Consider the following 19,467-nt stretch of genomic DNA (forward strand, 5'->3'; position numbering starts at 1 on the left):
AAAAAAGCGGCTTAGACTGCTGCTGCCGGAACTGCCGAAGCGCCAAAAAAAAACAAAAACAAACCACTCGGACTCTGCCACCGCAAGAATGGACAGAATGCCGCCCCAGGCACTTGCTTGCTCCACTGGAGCCTGGAGCTGGCCCTGTAGGTGAGCATTCTTCCGCTGCACTGATGCTGCTGTTTTCTCATGCTTTGCGATTTTTTTTTTTTTAAACATTTTGGTTTTAAAAAAATGAGTGGTTCAAATAAAAGACAATGTACGTATTATTTCAACGCAGAGTGGGAGGAATCCTATTGTTTTATTGAAAATAAAGGGAAATGTGTTTGCTTATTGTGCGGTAGTACTGTTGCAGTGCCGAAAAAACAATGTCAAACGCCATTTCCAAACTAATTACAGCTCTTTTGACACTTGCCATCCACTTAAATCTGAGTTGAGAAAGAAGAAAATGAATCAACTCAAACCAAACCTATCCGCCCATCAATCTGTTTTCACTAGACAAGTGGTAAAGTCTAAAAGTGCTACTATTGCTTCCTTTAAAATTGCTCATCTGCTCGCAAAGAAGAAAAAACGTTTCAAGATGGTGAATTGTTGAAAGAAGCATTTTTGACTGGTACTGATTGCCTGTTTCAAGGATTTCCTAACAAGCGTGAGATTTTGTCAGCAATACAAGACTTGCAGTTATCAGACAACACAGTTACGAGGAGGATACATGCAATTTCAAGCGACATACAAACTCAGCTAAAGGATGACTTGGAAATATGTGACTGGTTTTCACTGCAGTTCGATGAGTCGACAGATATATTGGATACAGCACAGTTGGCAGTTATGGTGAGGGTGGTATTTAGTGACTTCACCGTAAAAGAAGAGTTAAGTATTGCCTATGAAAGGGTGAACAAAGGGTGAGGACATCTATAATTTATTCAAATCATACTCAACATCAAGTAGTATGCCACTGCACAAGCTGTCTGCGATCACCACTGATGGGGCACCAGCAACGATGGGCAGCGCCAATGGATTCATTGCACTCTGCAAGAAGAATGAATCCTTTCCCAACTTTATGTCTTAACATTGCATTATCCATCAAGAAGCTTTGTGTGTCAAAGTTCATTCTTTTCAACACATCGTGAATGTCGTTATTAAAATAATTAACTCTATTCGAGTGAAACCTTTGCAACACCGACTTTTTAAGGCCCTGTTGGAAGAGATTGATGATAAACAATCTGATCTCATCTTGCACACAGAAGTACAATGGCTGGGCAAAGGTAAAGTTCTTGCACGTTTTTTAAGCCTAATTCAAGGGATCAAAGAATTTCTGAACTCCACAAATCAGAACTTCGAGCAACTAGAAGACTCCAGCTTGTTAATGGACTTGGCTTTTCTTGCCGCCATCGCTGACAACTTGAACATTTTAAATCTTGAGCTCCACGGAAAAGACAAACATGTGGCTCAAATGATAGGTTCTGTAAAATCATTCAAAGCAAAACTGATCTTGTAGATGTCACATATGAAGACGAAGTCTCTCATACATTTCCCAAGTCTGAAGAAAATGGTATGTGACAGTGATTTTAACCCATCACCATGAGCAAATTCACATGGTAAGGTGAAAGATTAGTTGCCGAACAATTTAATTAATACCTTTTACATGTAAAATTACCTTTTTTATCTTATGGAGTCATATTAAATATGACGTTTTTCGTATTATTTAATGTACAAAATAAGCCTTGAAAAATTGTTGGTGCCCGCCACACTTCTGAAAACATGAATGTGCGACTGGCCACAAAAAGGTTGGGGGCCAGTGCTTCAGAGTAAGACAGACAAGACACAAGATGGAGTAAGACTGATGCTGTAACCAGCAAGTGAAACAGAATCAGATTTCTATGGTTTGCTCCATGGTTGATGTTTTAGTCATAAGCTTTATGTGTTAGCGTTCTTCCCTAAGCCCATTACTTGCCTGGCCCATTTCTTGACATTCTCCCTCTGAGCAAACAGTCAAGTTACTAAATAGAAAGATATATTGACCTCAAATTTATGAGAAAGTTCTTTGAGTGCACAGGGCACTGGAATGGGACTCAGGAGACCTGGTTATACTCTTGTGGCATCACTGGCATAGCCACTGGGAGTCACTTCACCTCCATCTCCCCTCATGCCCTGTCTATTTAGACAGCAAGCTTTTGGGGACAGTGGCTGACCTTTACTGCGTTTATACTATATGTCTACTACAGTGTGAGCCCAGTTATGGTTAGCAACTCTAAGTGCTACTCTAACTTACATAATTAAATTTCAGGAACAGGACAAACATTCACACCAACAAGCTTATCTTGACCTGTGAGCAAGAAGGGGCAGAGGAGATAAGCCCGCAAATCTCATTGCTGAAAATGCTAACGCTAAAATCTCATTACAGGAAGAATCCCAGATTCTTAAATAAGGACATCCATACAAACCAGAACTGACAAGGAGGTGAATGACTAAAAGGTAGGATCATTTTTGAGCTCACATCTGTGGATTAAACAGTAGGAACTTATGTATCATTAGAAACCAAAACAAAATTTTAGCCATCTGGAAGCCAGTATTAGATTTTTACACTAAGGTGGGCTGCCACCCACAGGCTAGAGTTTCTGCTCATTATCAGGTTGACTAAAAGCATCTAAGAGTTCTCAGAAAATTGTTTTATATAGCTACTGCGGAGATTGATGTTGTACAGTCAATTAATGCCACTAATGATCCACATGGAAATGCAATAACTTCTTGTTCTTACATTTCACAGTACTTGAACTGAACCGAGACCACTTAGACTTCATTTCACACAAGCCACCACAGCCATCAGAAAGTGAGGTTTTACAGTCTCTACCCAAACTGAGCTGGACCAGAAACAATGACCATGGGATACAAGGATTTGTATCCTGTTACAAATCTCAAGTCACACAGTCCCCTGGACAAACTCATTAAAAATCCTATCAGGGCTATTTGGTCTGTCCCCTTTTAACATATCCAGTCACTTTATTATAAACACTTTACCTTTTATCTCTACAGGCAATATCCTGCCATCCTTACTCAGGCAGAACTCCTGTTGAAGTCAAGGAGTAAGGACTGCAAGATTTAGCCTCATATAGCAAGGGTTCAAAGACATGCTATTTTATCAATCAAACTAATATGGAAATTTCACAGGGATTCATGCTAACAGTTCTAATAACCTTGACCAAAGAACATGGAAACTGCATTTATCACTGTAGGTTCTCTCGAGTGACATACTGTAAGGGATAATCCAATTACACATATTCTTTCCTTTGGACTCTGTAGGGACAATGTTCAATTAAAATAAAAATGTCTTTGCAAAGCACACCATAAATCAGTCACTGTGATTTCAAAAACCACACAATACCAGGCACATCAGGGTGCAGGAACAGCTATTACCAGACCCAGGAAAAAGGGTGGTTTTCATTTTTAAAAAGAAAAAACAGTTCTGATTGAAATTGGGGGAAATCAAATGAAGTTTTTTTTATGAGACTTTGCACTGTGTTCAGCAATCCAAGAGCCAAAGCCAGTGTTCCCTTAAGAAAGTCTACATGTTCACATGGCGAAAGGAAAAGAGAAGGTCCATGCACAAGTGTAAGCAGATTCTATTATAATATAAAAAGCTAATCCTAAATGCAATAAAGGAGCCTGATATCTGGACATTAGAGCACAGAAAGCCCTCCACAGAGTAGACCACCCACATTCCTCTTTTAAAAATTCCATCCACTCATACCACTTAATTTTCAGAATCCCCACTTCTTCCAAACTGACACACAACCTGTGAAATTAAAATACTAATTTTTCCTCTCTCTCAGAGGCAGGGTTTTATTGGGGTCAGGACACATCAGGATGGAAACTGCAAGAGGAAACCAAATCTTAGGCATCAGTTACAGAGCTGATCATTGGCAGAGGACATGTATTTTGCATATCTGAAACAAGAGAATGCAGCTTTTGCAAAATTCGGTACACCCAAGACCACACAATAGAATCCATACAGTGTTCACTCCCTTCTCCTGATTGCATTTTGTTTTTGAATTTGCTGCAAGTCATCCACATAAGAGATTTCCTTGGAGTCAATATGGCATTTTGAAAGCCTATTCCCCGATATTAAACGTAAAATGTCCAACAGCTCTCACAGTGAGCATTTTTTGTGCAGACACTCGCACAGTAATTAGCAATACTAAAGACTGGGTGTTGAGAAACAGAAAAGGTTACTAGCTAGGGCAGAAAAATCACGTTACTAACTCTTTCCACTACCCCACTATTGTGCTGGAACGTCACACATTCTAGGCTCTGCCAATATGTAAGGAGGATGACTAAGAACTATGACTTCATTTTGAAAGCTCTGGCTTCACCACCAACTCTCCATGCCACCTTCGGCAAGTCACTTAGCCTTTCTTGTGCCATGGTCTCCCCATCTGTGAAATGAAGAGAACGTGATTTACCCAGCTTTATAAAGAGCTTTGAGAATATTTGCCAAGCCTGGCTCAGATGAATGCTGGTAGTCCTTTGAGATCCTCCAGTGTACACCGCTAATGCTAAGTATTATTGTTATCCAACAGGAATACTTAAAAGCTCCTTATGTATACCAAAGCCGTGCTCCATGAGTTTACAGCATAACGTCACACCAGATTAGCCTCAAAATAGGCTTGTTACAGTTTTACGGACACTGGGAAGAGAAAGTTTTATTTTTCTGTTCATGTAGCAATAGAAAATCAGCACAAATCAGAAAGCCTCTGAAGAGACGCTATCTATGAAAATAATAAAAAAATAATTCCTCCCATTACTCTCCTCCCCTCCTCCGCCTTCCCCCAATAAAAACAGTTAGCTGAGAGTATGGGCATTACATCACTCTCCACCTGCACTTTGAAAAAAATACAATTCTACAGAAAACATGAAGCCCATAGTCCTAGCTGAGCTTGACCCTAATGGCGGAGAAGGAGAGGAGCAAAACTGGCTTTTCGCTTTTCCTATGCTGGAGCTGCCAGATGTTAATGTGGCCCGTGGCACAGGATACAGTAGCCTGTTGGCTTCTCTAATTTGTACCCAGCTGCCCAGGACAGATGGGCCGTTGCCTCAGCAAGATACCGCTCTGAACATGCTCCCTCCCTCAAAAGGAGGTGTGAATTGCCACAGCAACTCTATTCCTGCTGTAGATTCCCCTGTGGAATTCCCGGGGATCCCTTACAGCAGAGGTTCTCAAACTGTGGTCTGTGGATCACCAGTGGTCCGCGAGCTCCATTCAGGTGGTCCGTGGATAGTTCCCTCTAAGGTGTGCACCTAAGCAGCCACTCACGAGAGAATGAAGAGCCACCCACCTAATTAGTGGAGCTGCTCAGGTGTGGCTCCACTAATTAGGTGCCGGGACCCTGGAGAGGACACACAGGTAAGGTGAGGTGGTGGCCTTGGGGGGAATAAGGGGTAGGTGGGAGGGGACAGTGGGGTGAGAAGAGGGGGGCGAGGGGGATTTGGGATGTGCAGGGCTGCGGCAGCCAGAGAGGGCACATCAATCGCATTAGAAAGGTAAGACTACTAATTTCAAATATAAGTTGTGTGCTTTTATTTGTAGAACCAAAAACAAACGTTAATTATTAAGGTTTTTTTATATAGCACTTTTATCCAAAGCGCTTTACAATAGTTAGCTAACGGTACAAGCAACATTTGGAAAGATCATTAAGTGGTCCGCTGAGACCCTCAGCAATTGCAAGTGGTTCACGAAAAAAAAAGTTTGAAAACCACTGCCTTACAGTATCTTTGTGGCTTCATTACGCTGTATGCGTAGAACAACAACGAATCAGGTTCATTGGCTTTCAACTGCTATAGGTTACGTCTACACTGCAATTAGACACCTATGGCTGGCCTTTACCAGCTGACTCAGGTTCATGGGGCTCAGGATGCAGGGCTGTTTAATTGCAGTGTAGATGTTTAGGCTCAGGCTGCAGTCCAAGCTCTAAGACCCTCCCATCTCGCAGGGTCTTAGAACCCAGGCTCCAGCCCAAGCCTGGATGTCTACACTGTAATTCAGGGGTTCTCAAACTGGGGGTCGCGAGGTTATTACATGGGGGTCATGAGCTGTCAGCCTCCACTTCAAACCCTGCTTTGCCTCCAGCATTTATAATGGTGTTAAATATATAAAAAAGTGTTTTTCATTTATAAGGGGGTCGCACTCAGAGGCTTGGTATGTGAAAGGGGTCACCAGCAGGGCTGTCCCTACCCATACGCAAAGTACACAGCTGCGTAGGGCACCAGGAAATTTGGGGCACCACATTCTGCATGCTGTTCCAGCCCCTACCCCGTCTCTTCCCCATAGACCCACCCTCTGCTCTGCCCCAGCCCCAGCCCCGCCCCCACTCCACCCCTTCCCCAAAGCCTCTGACCCTGCTCCTTCCCACCCAGCCCCGCCCCTTCCCTGCGGACTCTGCAGCAGGGCAGGCACCTAGCACTCACTACGTGGTAAGTGGAGTGACCCGGCCCCAGCCCGGTCCGTGCAGCCAGTGAGTGCTGGAGGGCGGGTTCCACCTGGCCCCCAAGCCAGCCCCCCCCCGGCGAAGGCCTGCCCCATCCCCATGGGGGGACTCTGTAGGGCCCGAGAATAGCTAGGGATGGCCCTGGTCACCAGTACAAAAGTTTGAGAACTACTGCTGTAATTAAATAGCCCCACAAGCCTGAGTCAGCTGGCATGGGCCAGTCATGGATTTTTAATTGCAGTGTAGACACCCCCAGTAGTGAGCTGGAGCCGGTTCGCTGGAACCGGTTGTTAAATTTAGAAGCCCTTTTAGAATCGGTTGTCCCACGAGGGACAACCGGTTCTAAAAGGGCTTTTAAATTTAACAACTGGCCAAAAGTGGCACCTAAGGCACCCACTCCGTGGGTGCTCCGGGGCTGGAGCACCCCCCAGGAAAATTTGGTGGGTGCAGAGCACCCACTGGCAACTCCCCGCCCCGCACCCGGCCCCAGCTCACCTCCACTCTGCCTCTGCCCCTGAATGCACCACTCCGCTCTGCTTCTCCACCCCCCCCCTCAGCTTCCCACAAATCAGCTGTTCGCGCGGGAAGCCTGGGAGGGCTGAGAAGCAAGCAGCGGCTTCGCGCTCAGGCCCAAGGAGGCGGAGCGAAGGGGAGCTGGGATGGGGGGGGGGCATGAGGAGGGCCGGCCATGCCACAGCAGGTAACCCAGGGGGACCGAGAAGCAGAGCGGGGTGGTGCGTTCAGGGGCGGAGGCGGAGTGGCGGTGAGCTGGGGCTAGGCGGGGAGCTGCCGGAGCACCCACGGAGTCAGTGCCTAAGGCGCCACTTTTCATATGATCAGTGGGGGGAGCGGCCATTCCCCCTGCTTCCCCCCTAGCTACACTACCCCGCCCCTAGGAGCCAGAGGGACCTGCCGGATGCTTCCTGGGAGCTGCCCCAGGTAAGCACTGCTGGGACTCCTCACTTCGCCCCCCTGTAAGGCAGGTCCCTCTGGCTCTTAGGAGCGGGGCGGGGTGGGCACCCACTACGGTGGCCCATGAGACCCTCCTGCCCAGATCCGGGGGCAGTCAGGGGACAGGGGTTGATGGGACAGGGCTCAGTGGGGGGGGGGAGCCACAACCCCCTCGTGGGGTGAGGAGGGAACCGGTTGTTAAGATTTTGGCAGCTCATCACTGGACACACCCACAGAATCCCAGCCCTTTCAAATTCCTCTTGCCCTGCAGGGTGAGTTCCAATGAACGGTGAACTCCTCCAATACATAAAAAATTACAATGCCCTCTCTCTGAAAAAAGAAAAAAAAAAAGGAATTTTAAAGGGCCAGGACTGTGCACATCTGGACTTTGAGATCAGTACTTACTGGGATTTAAATGTGGTGATGTTAATCGTTGCAAGAATGTCATTGTCTTGCATTTTGGTAACTTACGGCTTCCATCTTAAGTAATAACAACAACAATACATAGCTCACATATGGTGCTTTAGATCCATAGATCTCAAAGCACTTCACAAATGGAGTTAAGTTACATTATTTTACAGATAGGGAAACTGAGGCACAGGAAGGTGAAGTGACTTCCCCACGTTACTCAGCAAACCAGAGGCAAAGCTGGGAATAGAACATAGGTCTCACAAGGCCCAGTCCAGAGCTCTCTATCCACTGGGTCACACTGAGTTTCTTATTGGAAACAGAGTGTTACTGCAAAAACTCTAACTTTCAAGTTAGCACCAGTAAGTCATGTTTTAAAAAAAGAAATTAAGCTTTAAATATTTGTCAATCTGTTTGAGCAACTGGTAAGAATTTTGGTACAACTATTTAATGTTTAACTCTATCTTTATGGCATTTAGAATGATCTGTTAATCCTATAGAACCTGCAGAATGACGTAGAGGAATTAATACATTTTAAAAAATGGTAGGGGGAGATAATCAAAGGGCATAAGGCATGTGATGTAGATTACACAAGCCCAGAATCTAATCAGTGCAAGAACACCTGCATCCATCACTGAGTTTGCTGGGTCACTGCCTATTGCTAGAGACATCAAACACCCTTAAAATAAGGAAACAAGTTTAAGTATGGCAACAAGCCCTGATTTAAGTCATGTACACTTTCAGACAGCCTTCTACTTTTCATTCCAGCCAGTTCTGGGCTACAGTGCATGACACACAGAGCCCAGATATATAATTTTAAAACATAGCTGAAGTCAAAGCATTACAACCTATATACATTATGCAAATAGATAGGAAAGCAGTGAGAGAGAGAACTGATGTTACCTGAACAGAATCATTGCACCACGACATGGGGGACAGGCGAGGAGAAAAATCTGAAATATTAAACAAAAAAAGCTGGTTATCGATATGATTTTTTAAAAATTAATTTCCTCAACATTTCTCTCCTTCTCCCACATGTCACAGATAGTCCATCCAGTCGGAAGTTGTTCCGGCTACAGCAGGCCTTTGTACCAGGAAAGGGTTTAAAAATATCATCAAGCTAAAGATTCCACACCACCTTCACATAGATCTGAGCAGCAAAAGTGGCATCTAAAACTTTATTTCCCCAAGTCCAAAGGGCTCAAGTCTGATGTCCAGGCCATCTCTAATGCTCCCCCATTACAAGAGCTCCTCAAATACTGTTGCTGTGCAAGAGCAAACTACATCATTATTAATTATTTCTACTGTGATAGCTGCCAGAGCTCCAATCAGCAGCAAGGCCCTGTTGTGCTAAGTCAGGGATTCCCAAACTTGGTTAGCGGCTTGTTCAGGGGTAAGCCCCTGGCAGGCCGCGAGACGCTTTGTTTACCTGAGCGTCCACAGGTACAGCCGCTCACAGCTTCCAGTGGACATGGCTCACCATTCCCAGCCAATGGGAACTGCGGGAAGAGGTGGCAAATACTGCAAATACTGAAGCTAGTTATCTAAGGCAACAGTAGTGACTTTCCAAAGCACTGGTATGAACTGCAGCAGTAAATGGATATACATTTCCTGAGATCAAGGATAATGCAATGATACTGGAACAGCAGACAAGGTGGGTAAAAATTGATGATTTTTAAGAACAAAAAAAAAAAATTGGTTTTAGTTTAAATTAACTAGGTTTATTTTTTAAAGAAAATCAAATTTAATATAATTTAAAATTAAATTTCAAATTGACAACCTATGGTAAGGCCTAGCCTTCTTATAATATATTAATATAATTTAAATTAAATAAAAAAATGATATTAAGTAGTACGTATTTTCTGCCAAGTTTTAAAGACAGTCAAATTACTCAACTGGTGGAAGTTGTAGTAAGATGAGGCCCTGAAACATAAACCCTTGGTATCAGGTGCCTGAGGCCTGAACCAAAGGAATGGTCAAGACTTTGTTAACATAAAGCAAAGTTAGCTGTGAGCCACAGGCAGGCCCTGCTCAAAAAAGTTGGCAAGAAGGCGGCTGCTAATTGGATGTATACACATATCTAAAGGGTATCAAGCACTAATAGGATAAACATGGACCAGGATGGCAACAGAACAGTCCGGTACAAACACAATCCACAGAAATAATGAGGAACAGGCTGACCCATCCTAAAAGACAGGCTCAAAAGGATAATATGATGGATAGACTTGTTTGTTCGAACCAACATGTACTAGAAGAGAGGCAGCACCCCAACACACAGAGTGATTGTACCTCGATACGTCAGGAGTGATGTATAACTTGTTTGTACCTGTGTATAAGAATGCAACCCCGAGTGGATGTCTTTTTCTGGCCTAGTGGGCAGTGGAGAATCCCACCACTGACTGAGCTGGTCCATTGTCAGGGAGCACATATGTACTAGCAGAACTGTAGACATCTGATCCAGGGAGCTAGAGACTGTTTCGTTTGGCAATAAACCTGGCCGGATGCCTTCGTACCTTATCGGAGTCTGTGGTCATTGGGTGGTTCACTCGAGATCTGCTGTGCCAGCTATCTGTGCAGAGCTGGGACAGCACACAGGGAGAACACACACACACACACACCTGTTATCAACATTGAACGGAGTAGAGCACCACACCGGTGACATCTGACAACAGATGTCACTGACAAGTCACCCAGGACCTGAGTCTCTAAACCAGCTTTTGACAGAAGTAGCCTATTCTGCAGGTGCAGTAACAATATTTTCATCTCGGTTTATTCAGTCAATTAATTCAGTTCAGTCAATTAAGAAAACAATTAGGAGTTGAAAAAAGTGGGAAAGCTTGTTTTCTCTTTTCCAATCTATGAATAAAAACTAGGTATGAGAGGATGACATCTACTAGTTCTAAAGTCATCATCCCCCGGTGCTGGAATTCAAATCCAATTGTTCAAATATTTTGCATCAGCAAATCTTAACCAGGATACAAAGTGATTAATATCACTAGCGGAAAGAAGAATTACATTTCAACACCTATTGCCTTCTGGTGCAACACACACAAGCACCAAACTAGCCAAGATCTTAATATAATTTGGACTGCAGAACAATTCAACTTCATTACTTTGCCCTCGTGAATAGAGGGCATCAGTGGAAAATATCTTCTATTTGGTTAAAAGGAGGATCCAATGACTTCTTTTGTTGCCAGGCCAGTACTCCAAATATCAAATTGCTCTATGTGAGAACTCTTTCTCCGAAGTGAAATATCAGGTATATTCAGCAAACATACCTCTCTCTGGTGCTGCAGGGCATGCCTGGTATATGCACCTGGTAGATGTTCAATTTAATTACTACCAGACCATGACCATGCTACAGCAACAGTGGGAAGGTTAAACAACACAATATTATGAACTGTGTCATTAGAATCTGAAAGTGAGCCTTTAACCAGACAGCTATTGGTACAGTGAATATTTGGATTCCAGTGCAGGTTTTTAACAGGGTAACATACACTGGATTATTCACTCACTCAAGTTATTTGCTTCATTCATTCTATCAAATGAATGAGTCTCAGTTACTGTTTGGAGCATTCAAAATCTCATCTCAGTCAGCAGACAGAATGTTTGTGGTTGCAAAGTACAAAAAAAGATATCAATTAAATTTAACTGAAAAGGCCTCAAGTCACTTACTTACCAAGAAACCTCAAAACCAAATCAGAATTGCTTGCATTAAAAAAAGCAAATCATTTCACTTCATTATGTTAACGATCAAGTTAATCCAATGGCTGCGTAGGAACAGTCCAATAACTGATGCTTTGTGTGCAGAGGCAAAAAAAGGAGCATACTTCTTAGATGATATTTTCCCGCATATCAGTTGAATAGCGTATAGCCCCTGTAGGACTCTCTCACATACACACACACACCAAGGATTAGGCAGATTCTGCTTTGAATTAAACTTTCCAAAATGGGTTTAGTGGCTGCATTAGCCTACTGTCTGTACCGCAAAGATACTCATGTTGCACAAGGGAAATATTAAAATACTAAACTAGCTCCGTGGCCTTTTATCGTATTTTACCCCAGCAATCTTGACATGTTATACAAAGTGACACAGACAGAAGAGAGTTCTTGAGCAGAGCAGTTAGACACATTTTAAATCTATCCCAAGACACTAAAAATCCCAAAACCTTAAAGAGCCAGCGCTCGGGGCAGGGCAGGGGCAGCGTGCAGAGCTGCCGTGTCTCCGCCTAGGAGCAGCTGGGACGTGCCACTGCTTCTGGGGAGCCACATGAAGTCAGGTAGGGAGCCTGCCGACCCCGCACCAACCGGACTATAAACCAGAATTTCAACGAAGGTCAGAAATGCCGGTTTATAGAACTTTCTGGATGGTAAAGTGCCAGATAACACAGCTTTTACTGTAGTAGTTAAAGCCATGCTGTTGCACAAGTGTGGTAACTTAGTCAATCATTCTGCACAGGTATAATTCATAAAGTCAAAATGGCTGAGAACTTAAAAACTGGACAGTAACACACCTCAGATGTGATGACTGAACCTGGTGATACTCTAAACAAAAAGAGCTCTCAACCATACTTGCTGCTATTTCCATTGCTTCACACTGACTCAGACATTCTAGGTTTCAAAGCGACACCGACAGAGTGACAATCCTGGCATATTATACCCAGGATCAGCTGAGACTTGAACTCTGGGGTTACAGCTCCAAAAGCAAAGACCTCTGTCACTTGAGCTAAAGGAGCACTCTCTCAGCAGACAGCAGTTGTAGATCTTTTATCCTGTCTCTGTTGATCACAAACTAGGGAGCAACATTATCCATACAAAACCAGTGCATTACACACAAACTTTGGGGTGTTTAAAGTCTGGATCCAAATCTGAATCTTGCACTTCGAGTATGGTTAGAGAAGCGCTCAAAACCAAAAGGGTGGTGGGTCCTCTGGGGGAAAGCCTTGATTTTTTCATACTGCAATATAAGCCTTCTTTTCATGTAACATTTAAGTTTCTATGTAACGAACTTTCCTCTTTTTGAGCAAATAAATTCATTTAATTTAAGTGGGCTCTATCATGCATTGTTTTCAAAGAATATCTAGGCACTATAACAGCTTTGTTGGCACTCTCAGCTGGGAATGAGACTTCAGTAGTTCAGCAGAGGCCACAAAATAAATTGGCAATAGAAACTAGACTACTTTACCTGCACCCTAGCAGTGGGACTTTGATGAGGCAGTGGAGAAAAGGAGTTTGCTGTGACCACTCCACAAATGGTGTGTTTTCTGCATCGGTACAGTATCTAGACCTGCCCCGGGACTTTTCCCCAGCATTGAAATAAACACACAGTTAAGATTCTTCCATTTAGTTCAAACTTGTTAGAATACAAAAATAAACGATTAAATTATGCAGCAGCCATTTTCTAACATATCCCTCGAGCGCATTAAAATCAATACAAGATGGAACATGGCAAAGGCACTAGGTTAGAGCCTGAGCACCTGTCAAGGAGTTGAATTTGTAGGAGGGAGATCGGAGGATGGATTTAACTCAATCCCTCTTGAGCAGCTAACCACTTTGCACCTTGTAAGAATGTGCCCCTAACAAAACGAAGAAAATGCCTCAGAGAAATAAAAGACTAGTCTGAAAATCTGCCAACTTGAAAAAACATTCAGTTTGCCAAGCCAATGTGTTACCTCAGCACCCAGTTAGTGCCTTCTCCTTCTGCAGGAGAGGAAGGCAGACACAGCCACTACCACCCCCCCAAGGAACTGAGAGCAAATCTGACTGATATCCGACAAATCTTCATACGTGTTTAAAAAGTGACATTTCTTCAAAGGTATCCACTCACAGGTGAAATGCCAATATGATTTTTTTTAAATGCTTGGGGTTGGCAATATTGCTCACTTCAGTGAGAACTGAGGGTATTCATCACCTTATAGGGAATGGTCTTTCTCCAGCCTCATAAGAAGCCTGTGAAATAAGAGACACGTTAATTTACATCCAGGTCTCATCACTGTCTCCATTAGAATTGAAGTTTTGACCCATGGGGACAACTTCCCAAATGACAGAAGCTAAGAATCCTCTAAAGAATATTTTGTCAAAAGCTACTGGCCAAGGACAGATTCTCTGACCCAGCAGATGGTACAAACCACCCGCAAGATATTCCAAAGCTTGCAGAGGGTATTTTTTTTTTTTGTTATTTTAAAGAAGCACTGGGTATTCTGCGCTGATTAGCGTTGTCATAGCCATACAATTCACAAGTTAACAGTTCAATATGTTAAAGCTGGTTAACACAGTAGAAGCCCAATCATTCATGAAAGGTTAGAGAAAGCACAGCAGAGATAGGGGAAGGACAGCAGAATTTTGATAGGAATATGTATTAAACTTCTTTTAAATGCATGTTATCTATGTGAGAGGTCAAAATGCCTCACTTCAGTCAATTGGGTTAATTTCTACTTTGCTTAATTGTGCACAATCTGTATTTTATTTACCAATAAAGCATATTAAACCCTACAATTAGGCACCAAGACTCCTGTCTCTGCAGTTACACAAGCCAATGGAATTACTCAAGTGTTCAAAGCTAAGCGTGCGAGTAAGATCTTGTAGCACTGGGGCTATAATCACTGTTTCCTTAAGAGGGATGTATCACATTTGCACAGTAGTGTCTTTGGAAGAGCCATTTTTAAAGCAAGCATCAGACAGAGACAAAACATTTCACAGTCCAAAATTTTAAGGCAGCCTCAGCCCCTGAAAAGGAGGGTTCATGAAAATAGGTGACCAAAAATTTTCTTAGCAATTCCAAGCCATAGTAATATTCTAATTAATTTACCTTTGGTCATGCATACAAACTTCACACACCTATTTCTTAAAACAAGAGAGTCCTAAGCTAGTGATTGGGGCACAGGACTAGAGGTCCCCAATTTATGGCCATAAGGACTGACTCCCTATATGACCTTGGGCAAGTCACAAAGATCTATTTTGTGAGTTGCTGAGCAAATCCAGAGTGCCCTCAATTCCCAGTGATGTTGAGGATACTGAGCACCTCTTAGAAGGACAATGCTCAGCACCTTGCAAGATCGAACTCAACGTCTCCCCTACAGATGCCCCAACCATTCAGAAGTTAATGACACTCCTCCCACTGCACACAGAGGATTGTTAGGATTAATGTTTGTAAAACACCGAGTAATAACGCTCCTGGCATGTTTCATCTTTACGCTAAACATTACACACTTTCCCCACTCATGTTTAGTTATTGCTTCCTTTGGGAATTTTTTAATCCCTCAAACTGCAGCCCAGACCATTTTTCCCATGGGGACCATAACTTTCTGGACAGTACTTAAAGTGCCTGGATTTTCCTCTAGCCACCAAGCACATTAAAATTTGAAGTACATTTTCTTACTTGCATTTGACAGAGGGCCTGTAATTTCCCTCCCCTGCTAAAAAAGTATTCTGAAACAATATTTCTAGCCCCTTTAGTTTAATTTAAAAATGTATTTTGAACTGATGGTCTTAATGGTAGGAATTTATCATTGTGGTCCCATGTACCTTGTGGTTTTGTTTCCCATACACTGCATGTTTAAATTGACAGCAGTTTGGCAGAAGGCAGATGTCACTTGAGAAGTAAAGTTGATGCCACATGTTGCACAGGAGACACACAAAGGGCTCTCCCAATGGAGACTTCACTTTTGTTTGGTATTTCCCTTAATCTTAAAAAACAACAAAAACAATATATGTATGTGGTTGCACTTTGTATATGGGAAACAAATGGTCAAAAGAAAAAACAGGCCATCAAACTGGACCAGCCATTTCCTATTGTGGCACACACTGCAGAAAGATCCAATTACTTAAAAGTATATGAAACATTGTAACGTAACTCTCTGCAGGATGGCCGACTTCCACCAGAGAAGAACAAGAAATGGCATCTACTGAAACAATTCTGTCACTCTAGTAATTACAAAGATTGATCTCCCAGCCTGGGCATATAGATCTAACAGAAAATACATTCACTGCAATAGAGGCAAGTAAAGAAGTATTTTCTTAAGCAAATACAGAAGAGAACAGAATTCACTGCTTCTCATTTTCAGGTCAGCCTCTTCAGCAGGAGACAGAGCTGCAGGGCTTTATGGGGGTTACTGAGGCCTTTGATATTTTTAGCTTCGCAAGTCTCTCTCTTGGGACTGACCTTTTAAAGCAATGTGTATGTGATCCCCCTCCCCACCTTCCCAAAAGTGCAGATTTACCTAGAATGCCCAATATGAACATTTTAAAATAATGGATGTAAAACACATACGTTTAGACACATTATTTATTTTTCAAGTCTCATGTCAATTAAATACTTGTATAGCATCTTTCACCTTAGCATCCAAAGTGCTTAACAGACTAAGCTTCACAACCTCCTGGCAGAGAGCTGGGATGGTGTATAGGCAAACACGTGTCAGATTTCTAAACAAAGGTATCATAGGATTGGTTTTAAAATTATAAATGATGGCATAAGTACCCTCGGCTTGCTATCCGAGGGTAGCAATCGGCTGCTCAGTCTTCTGAAAATTTCTAGTTTTTACTGGGTATCCTCAAAGGTTTAAAGACGGGTATTTATATACCTATTCCCATACTGGCATAGTCACTCACATACCAGCAACTTGATACCTATCCTTACAGCAGGCAACAGCTCCATGGTACAGTAAAGTAAACAGACACAGAAAGTCTTCTACCAAGTGGCGTGGCAGTGTGTACGCATCTGCAGTTTGATTGCAGAAAGCTGCTTTACTGTGCAGAAACTTGCCAGTGCAGACAAGCCCTTAGTCTGGTCTGCCATGCTTCCTTTTCCCAGATCAAAGGTAATCTAAGTCACAGGAAAGGATCCTTCCATTTGAAGACAGATGCACTGTGCTCTACAGGAAAATGAACAAACAGGATCAAATTCAGTTTGGCTTTTCACCAACATAACAGAGATCAGTATCTGGCCCCTATTATTACACTCATAAATCAGCCAAAGAGGAGCATCGTCATTCCATGTCAATTCTCCTTCCCTCCCAAGCAAGGAGCAGTAGCTGATGGAGGAAGGCAGGCAGAGGATGCAACCTTGGTTTCACTATCCTCCAGTAACACAAAGCAGAAGGCACATTTCAGGGTGGCAACGATACTGTCAAAATGTCAACCATCCATTTCCCAAGTACTGGAAGAGCAGCATTTTTCAAAACATACTTTCGCTGCTTGTGGGTACCTGGGCAGGAGTGACTGGGTGGGAAGAGAAGGATGTCAGAAAAATGTTACATTTGCTATTTAAAGAATCCCCTGCCAATTCCCTTCCTTTTTAAAATCACTAAAAGGGGAATACAGCTACCTAGTTATTCAGCTCAGAGGAAATATTATGATTAATTAGGAAGGATGGAAGGACGGATGGACGGATAGATGGAAAGATTATTTTTGTAAACTCTGAAAATCCAAGTGTTCAAGAAATGGGAAGAAAGAAAGAAAACCCAACGTACTCCTTGACAGGACAACAAATGTATTTAGATAAAAGCCAGTGACTTTGTGAACACCTATTTAGCTGTTGTATGTACAAGCTTTGTATAGGGATATAGTCAGTCAGAGGGTGGCCTTCAGCAGCAAACATATTCTTTACTAACAGATGCATCAGCTTTAACAGTGGTAAAAACCAGGACTCAGGCTATACAAGTCTCCAAACTAAGCTGGCATGGGGTGGGGGAAAGCCAGCAGAGAAAGAAGAGAAAATCCAGTGGAGGGTGGGAGGCCTGAGCAACAAGGAGAAATGATTTTATTAAACTGCACAGAACTCTGTTAACAAAGTCGACACACAAACCAAAAAGGTGGTCATCCAAAGCAAGAAAATGCGGCATTCAGTCTACCATCAAGCCTTACGCACCTCCCCTTAAATACCACTCTCTTCAGAAATAGATATTCTGGGGGGGGGGGGGGGGGTGTTTGTTTTTTTTAAAACCATGAATAATTGCAAAGGAACAGAAAACAGCTGGATGAACAGATCATAAACAAACAGATCATACTCAATGAATCTCTCTTCCCTGTTTCACTGCTTACAGAGAGCCAAACATTCTCAGATTTGTTATTCAGAATTAACCGGAAAAAAATTCAGCAAATTCTTCTTGGTCTTCAAAAAGTTTAAGGATATTCAAAGGTCATGCTGATAGTCATATAAGTCATGCGATACTGCTTCTGTTTTCTGGTGGTTAATTACATACATCCTAACAACATGAATTGCAAATTGCATATCAGAATGTAAAATTTTGATTTTACATTCCTGGTTATACAATTGGAAATTTGCTTCCAGCAAATATTTAAGTTTGAAGTTTGTCCTTCATATTTATTCACACCAGTAAAGTTTGACTGCTAGAATACTTGCCAAAAGCAAATGTAGTAAAAGTAAATTTATTTATTGTTTTGAAATATATAATAGGAAAGTGATTGCAGTATTCATCTAGCTCTTCTACTAACAGCCCAGCATTTTTGTATTTGCTCTGATTTCCTTGTCTTTCTGAGGTTCGAGTAGCCCCTTTACACCATTTTCTCACTGTTTGCTCTTTATAGCACTTTGTGCTTTGATTGTCCGGTCAAATTTGGCAAAATAGAAACGTTTCCATTACTTATTTCTCCAGTCCAAACAGAGAGTTATTTAAATAAGTGTCTCCTGCAGTGTTTGCAAATAAAGCACTGCAGCAATGGGCCAGTGGCACGAGATCTTAAAAATGAAGTTGACTAACGACTTTTAAACAAGTGTGAAACTGACTAATCTACTCTCATTAACCAGGCTGAGAGATGGAAAAACTAAACAGAGCACTGAACAGTCAATTAAAATGGAAAAAAAAACCTGGAATCTAACATTTAATACCATATTTAAGGTAGTAAGAAAACATTTTTAAACCTAAGCCCTGGTCTACACTAGGACTTTAGGTCGAATTTAGCAGCGTTAAATCGATTTAAACCTGCACCCGTCCACACAATGAAGCCCTTTATTTCGACTTAAAGGGCTCTTAAAATCGATTTCCTTACTCCACCCCTGACAAGTGGATTAGCGCTTAAATCGACGTTGCCGGCTCGAATTTGGGGTACTGTGGACACAATTCGATGGTATTGGCCTCCGGGAGCTATCCCAGAGTGCTCCATTCTGACCGCTCTGGACAGCGCTCTCAACTCAGATGCACTGGCCAGGTAGACAGGAAAAGAACCGCGAACTTTTGAATCTCATTTCCTGTTTGGCCAGCGTGGCAAGCTGCAGGTGACCATGCAGAGCTCATCAGCAGAGGTGACCATGATGGAGTCCCAGAATCGCAAAAGAGCTCCAGCATGGACTGAACGGGAGGTACGGGATCTGATCGCTGTTTGGGGAGAGGAATCCGTGCTATCAGAACTCCGTTCCAGTTTTCGAAATGCCAAAACCTTTCTGAAAATCTCCCAGGGCATGAAGGACAGAGGCCATAACAGGGACCCGAAGCAGTGCCGCGTGAAACTGAAGGAGCTGAGGCAAGCCTACCAGAAAACCAGAGAGGCGAACAGCCGCTCTGGGTCAGAGCCCCAAACATGCCGCTTCTATGATGAGCTGCATGCCATTTTAGGGGGTTCAGCCACCACTACCCCAGCCGTGTTGTTTGACTCCTTCAATGGAGATGGA

General features: G+C 42.9%; 1 protein-coding gene across 1 annotated transcript in view; it reads right to left on the reverse strand.

Moving 5' to 3' along the window:
• Nucleotides 1-19,467, reverse strand: part of TMEM164 (transmembrane protein 164) — an 89,653-nt gene that overhangs the window by 33,442 nt on the left and 36,744 nt on the right. The window contains exon 2 of the mRNA XM_048862719.2: nt 8,745-8,794. Within this exon, the coding sequence (XP_048718676.1) occupies nt 8,745-8,794 (50 nt within the window). The remainder of the gene's footprint in view (nt 1-8,744; nt 8,795-19,467) is intronic.

The sequence above is a fragment of the Caretta caretta genome, chromosome 9, assembly GCF_965140235.1.
Source record: "Caretta caretta isolate rCarCar2 chromosome 9, rCarCar1.hap1, whole genome shotgun sequence".
NCBI classification, from domain to species: Eukaryota; Metazoa; Chordata; order Testudines; family Cheloniidae; genus Caretta; species Caretta caretta.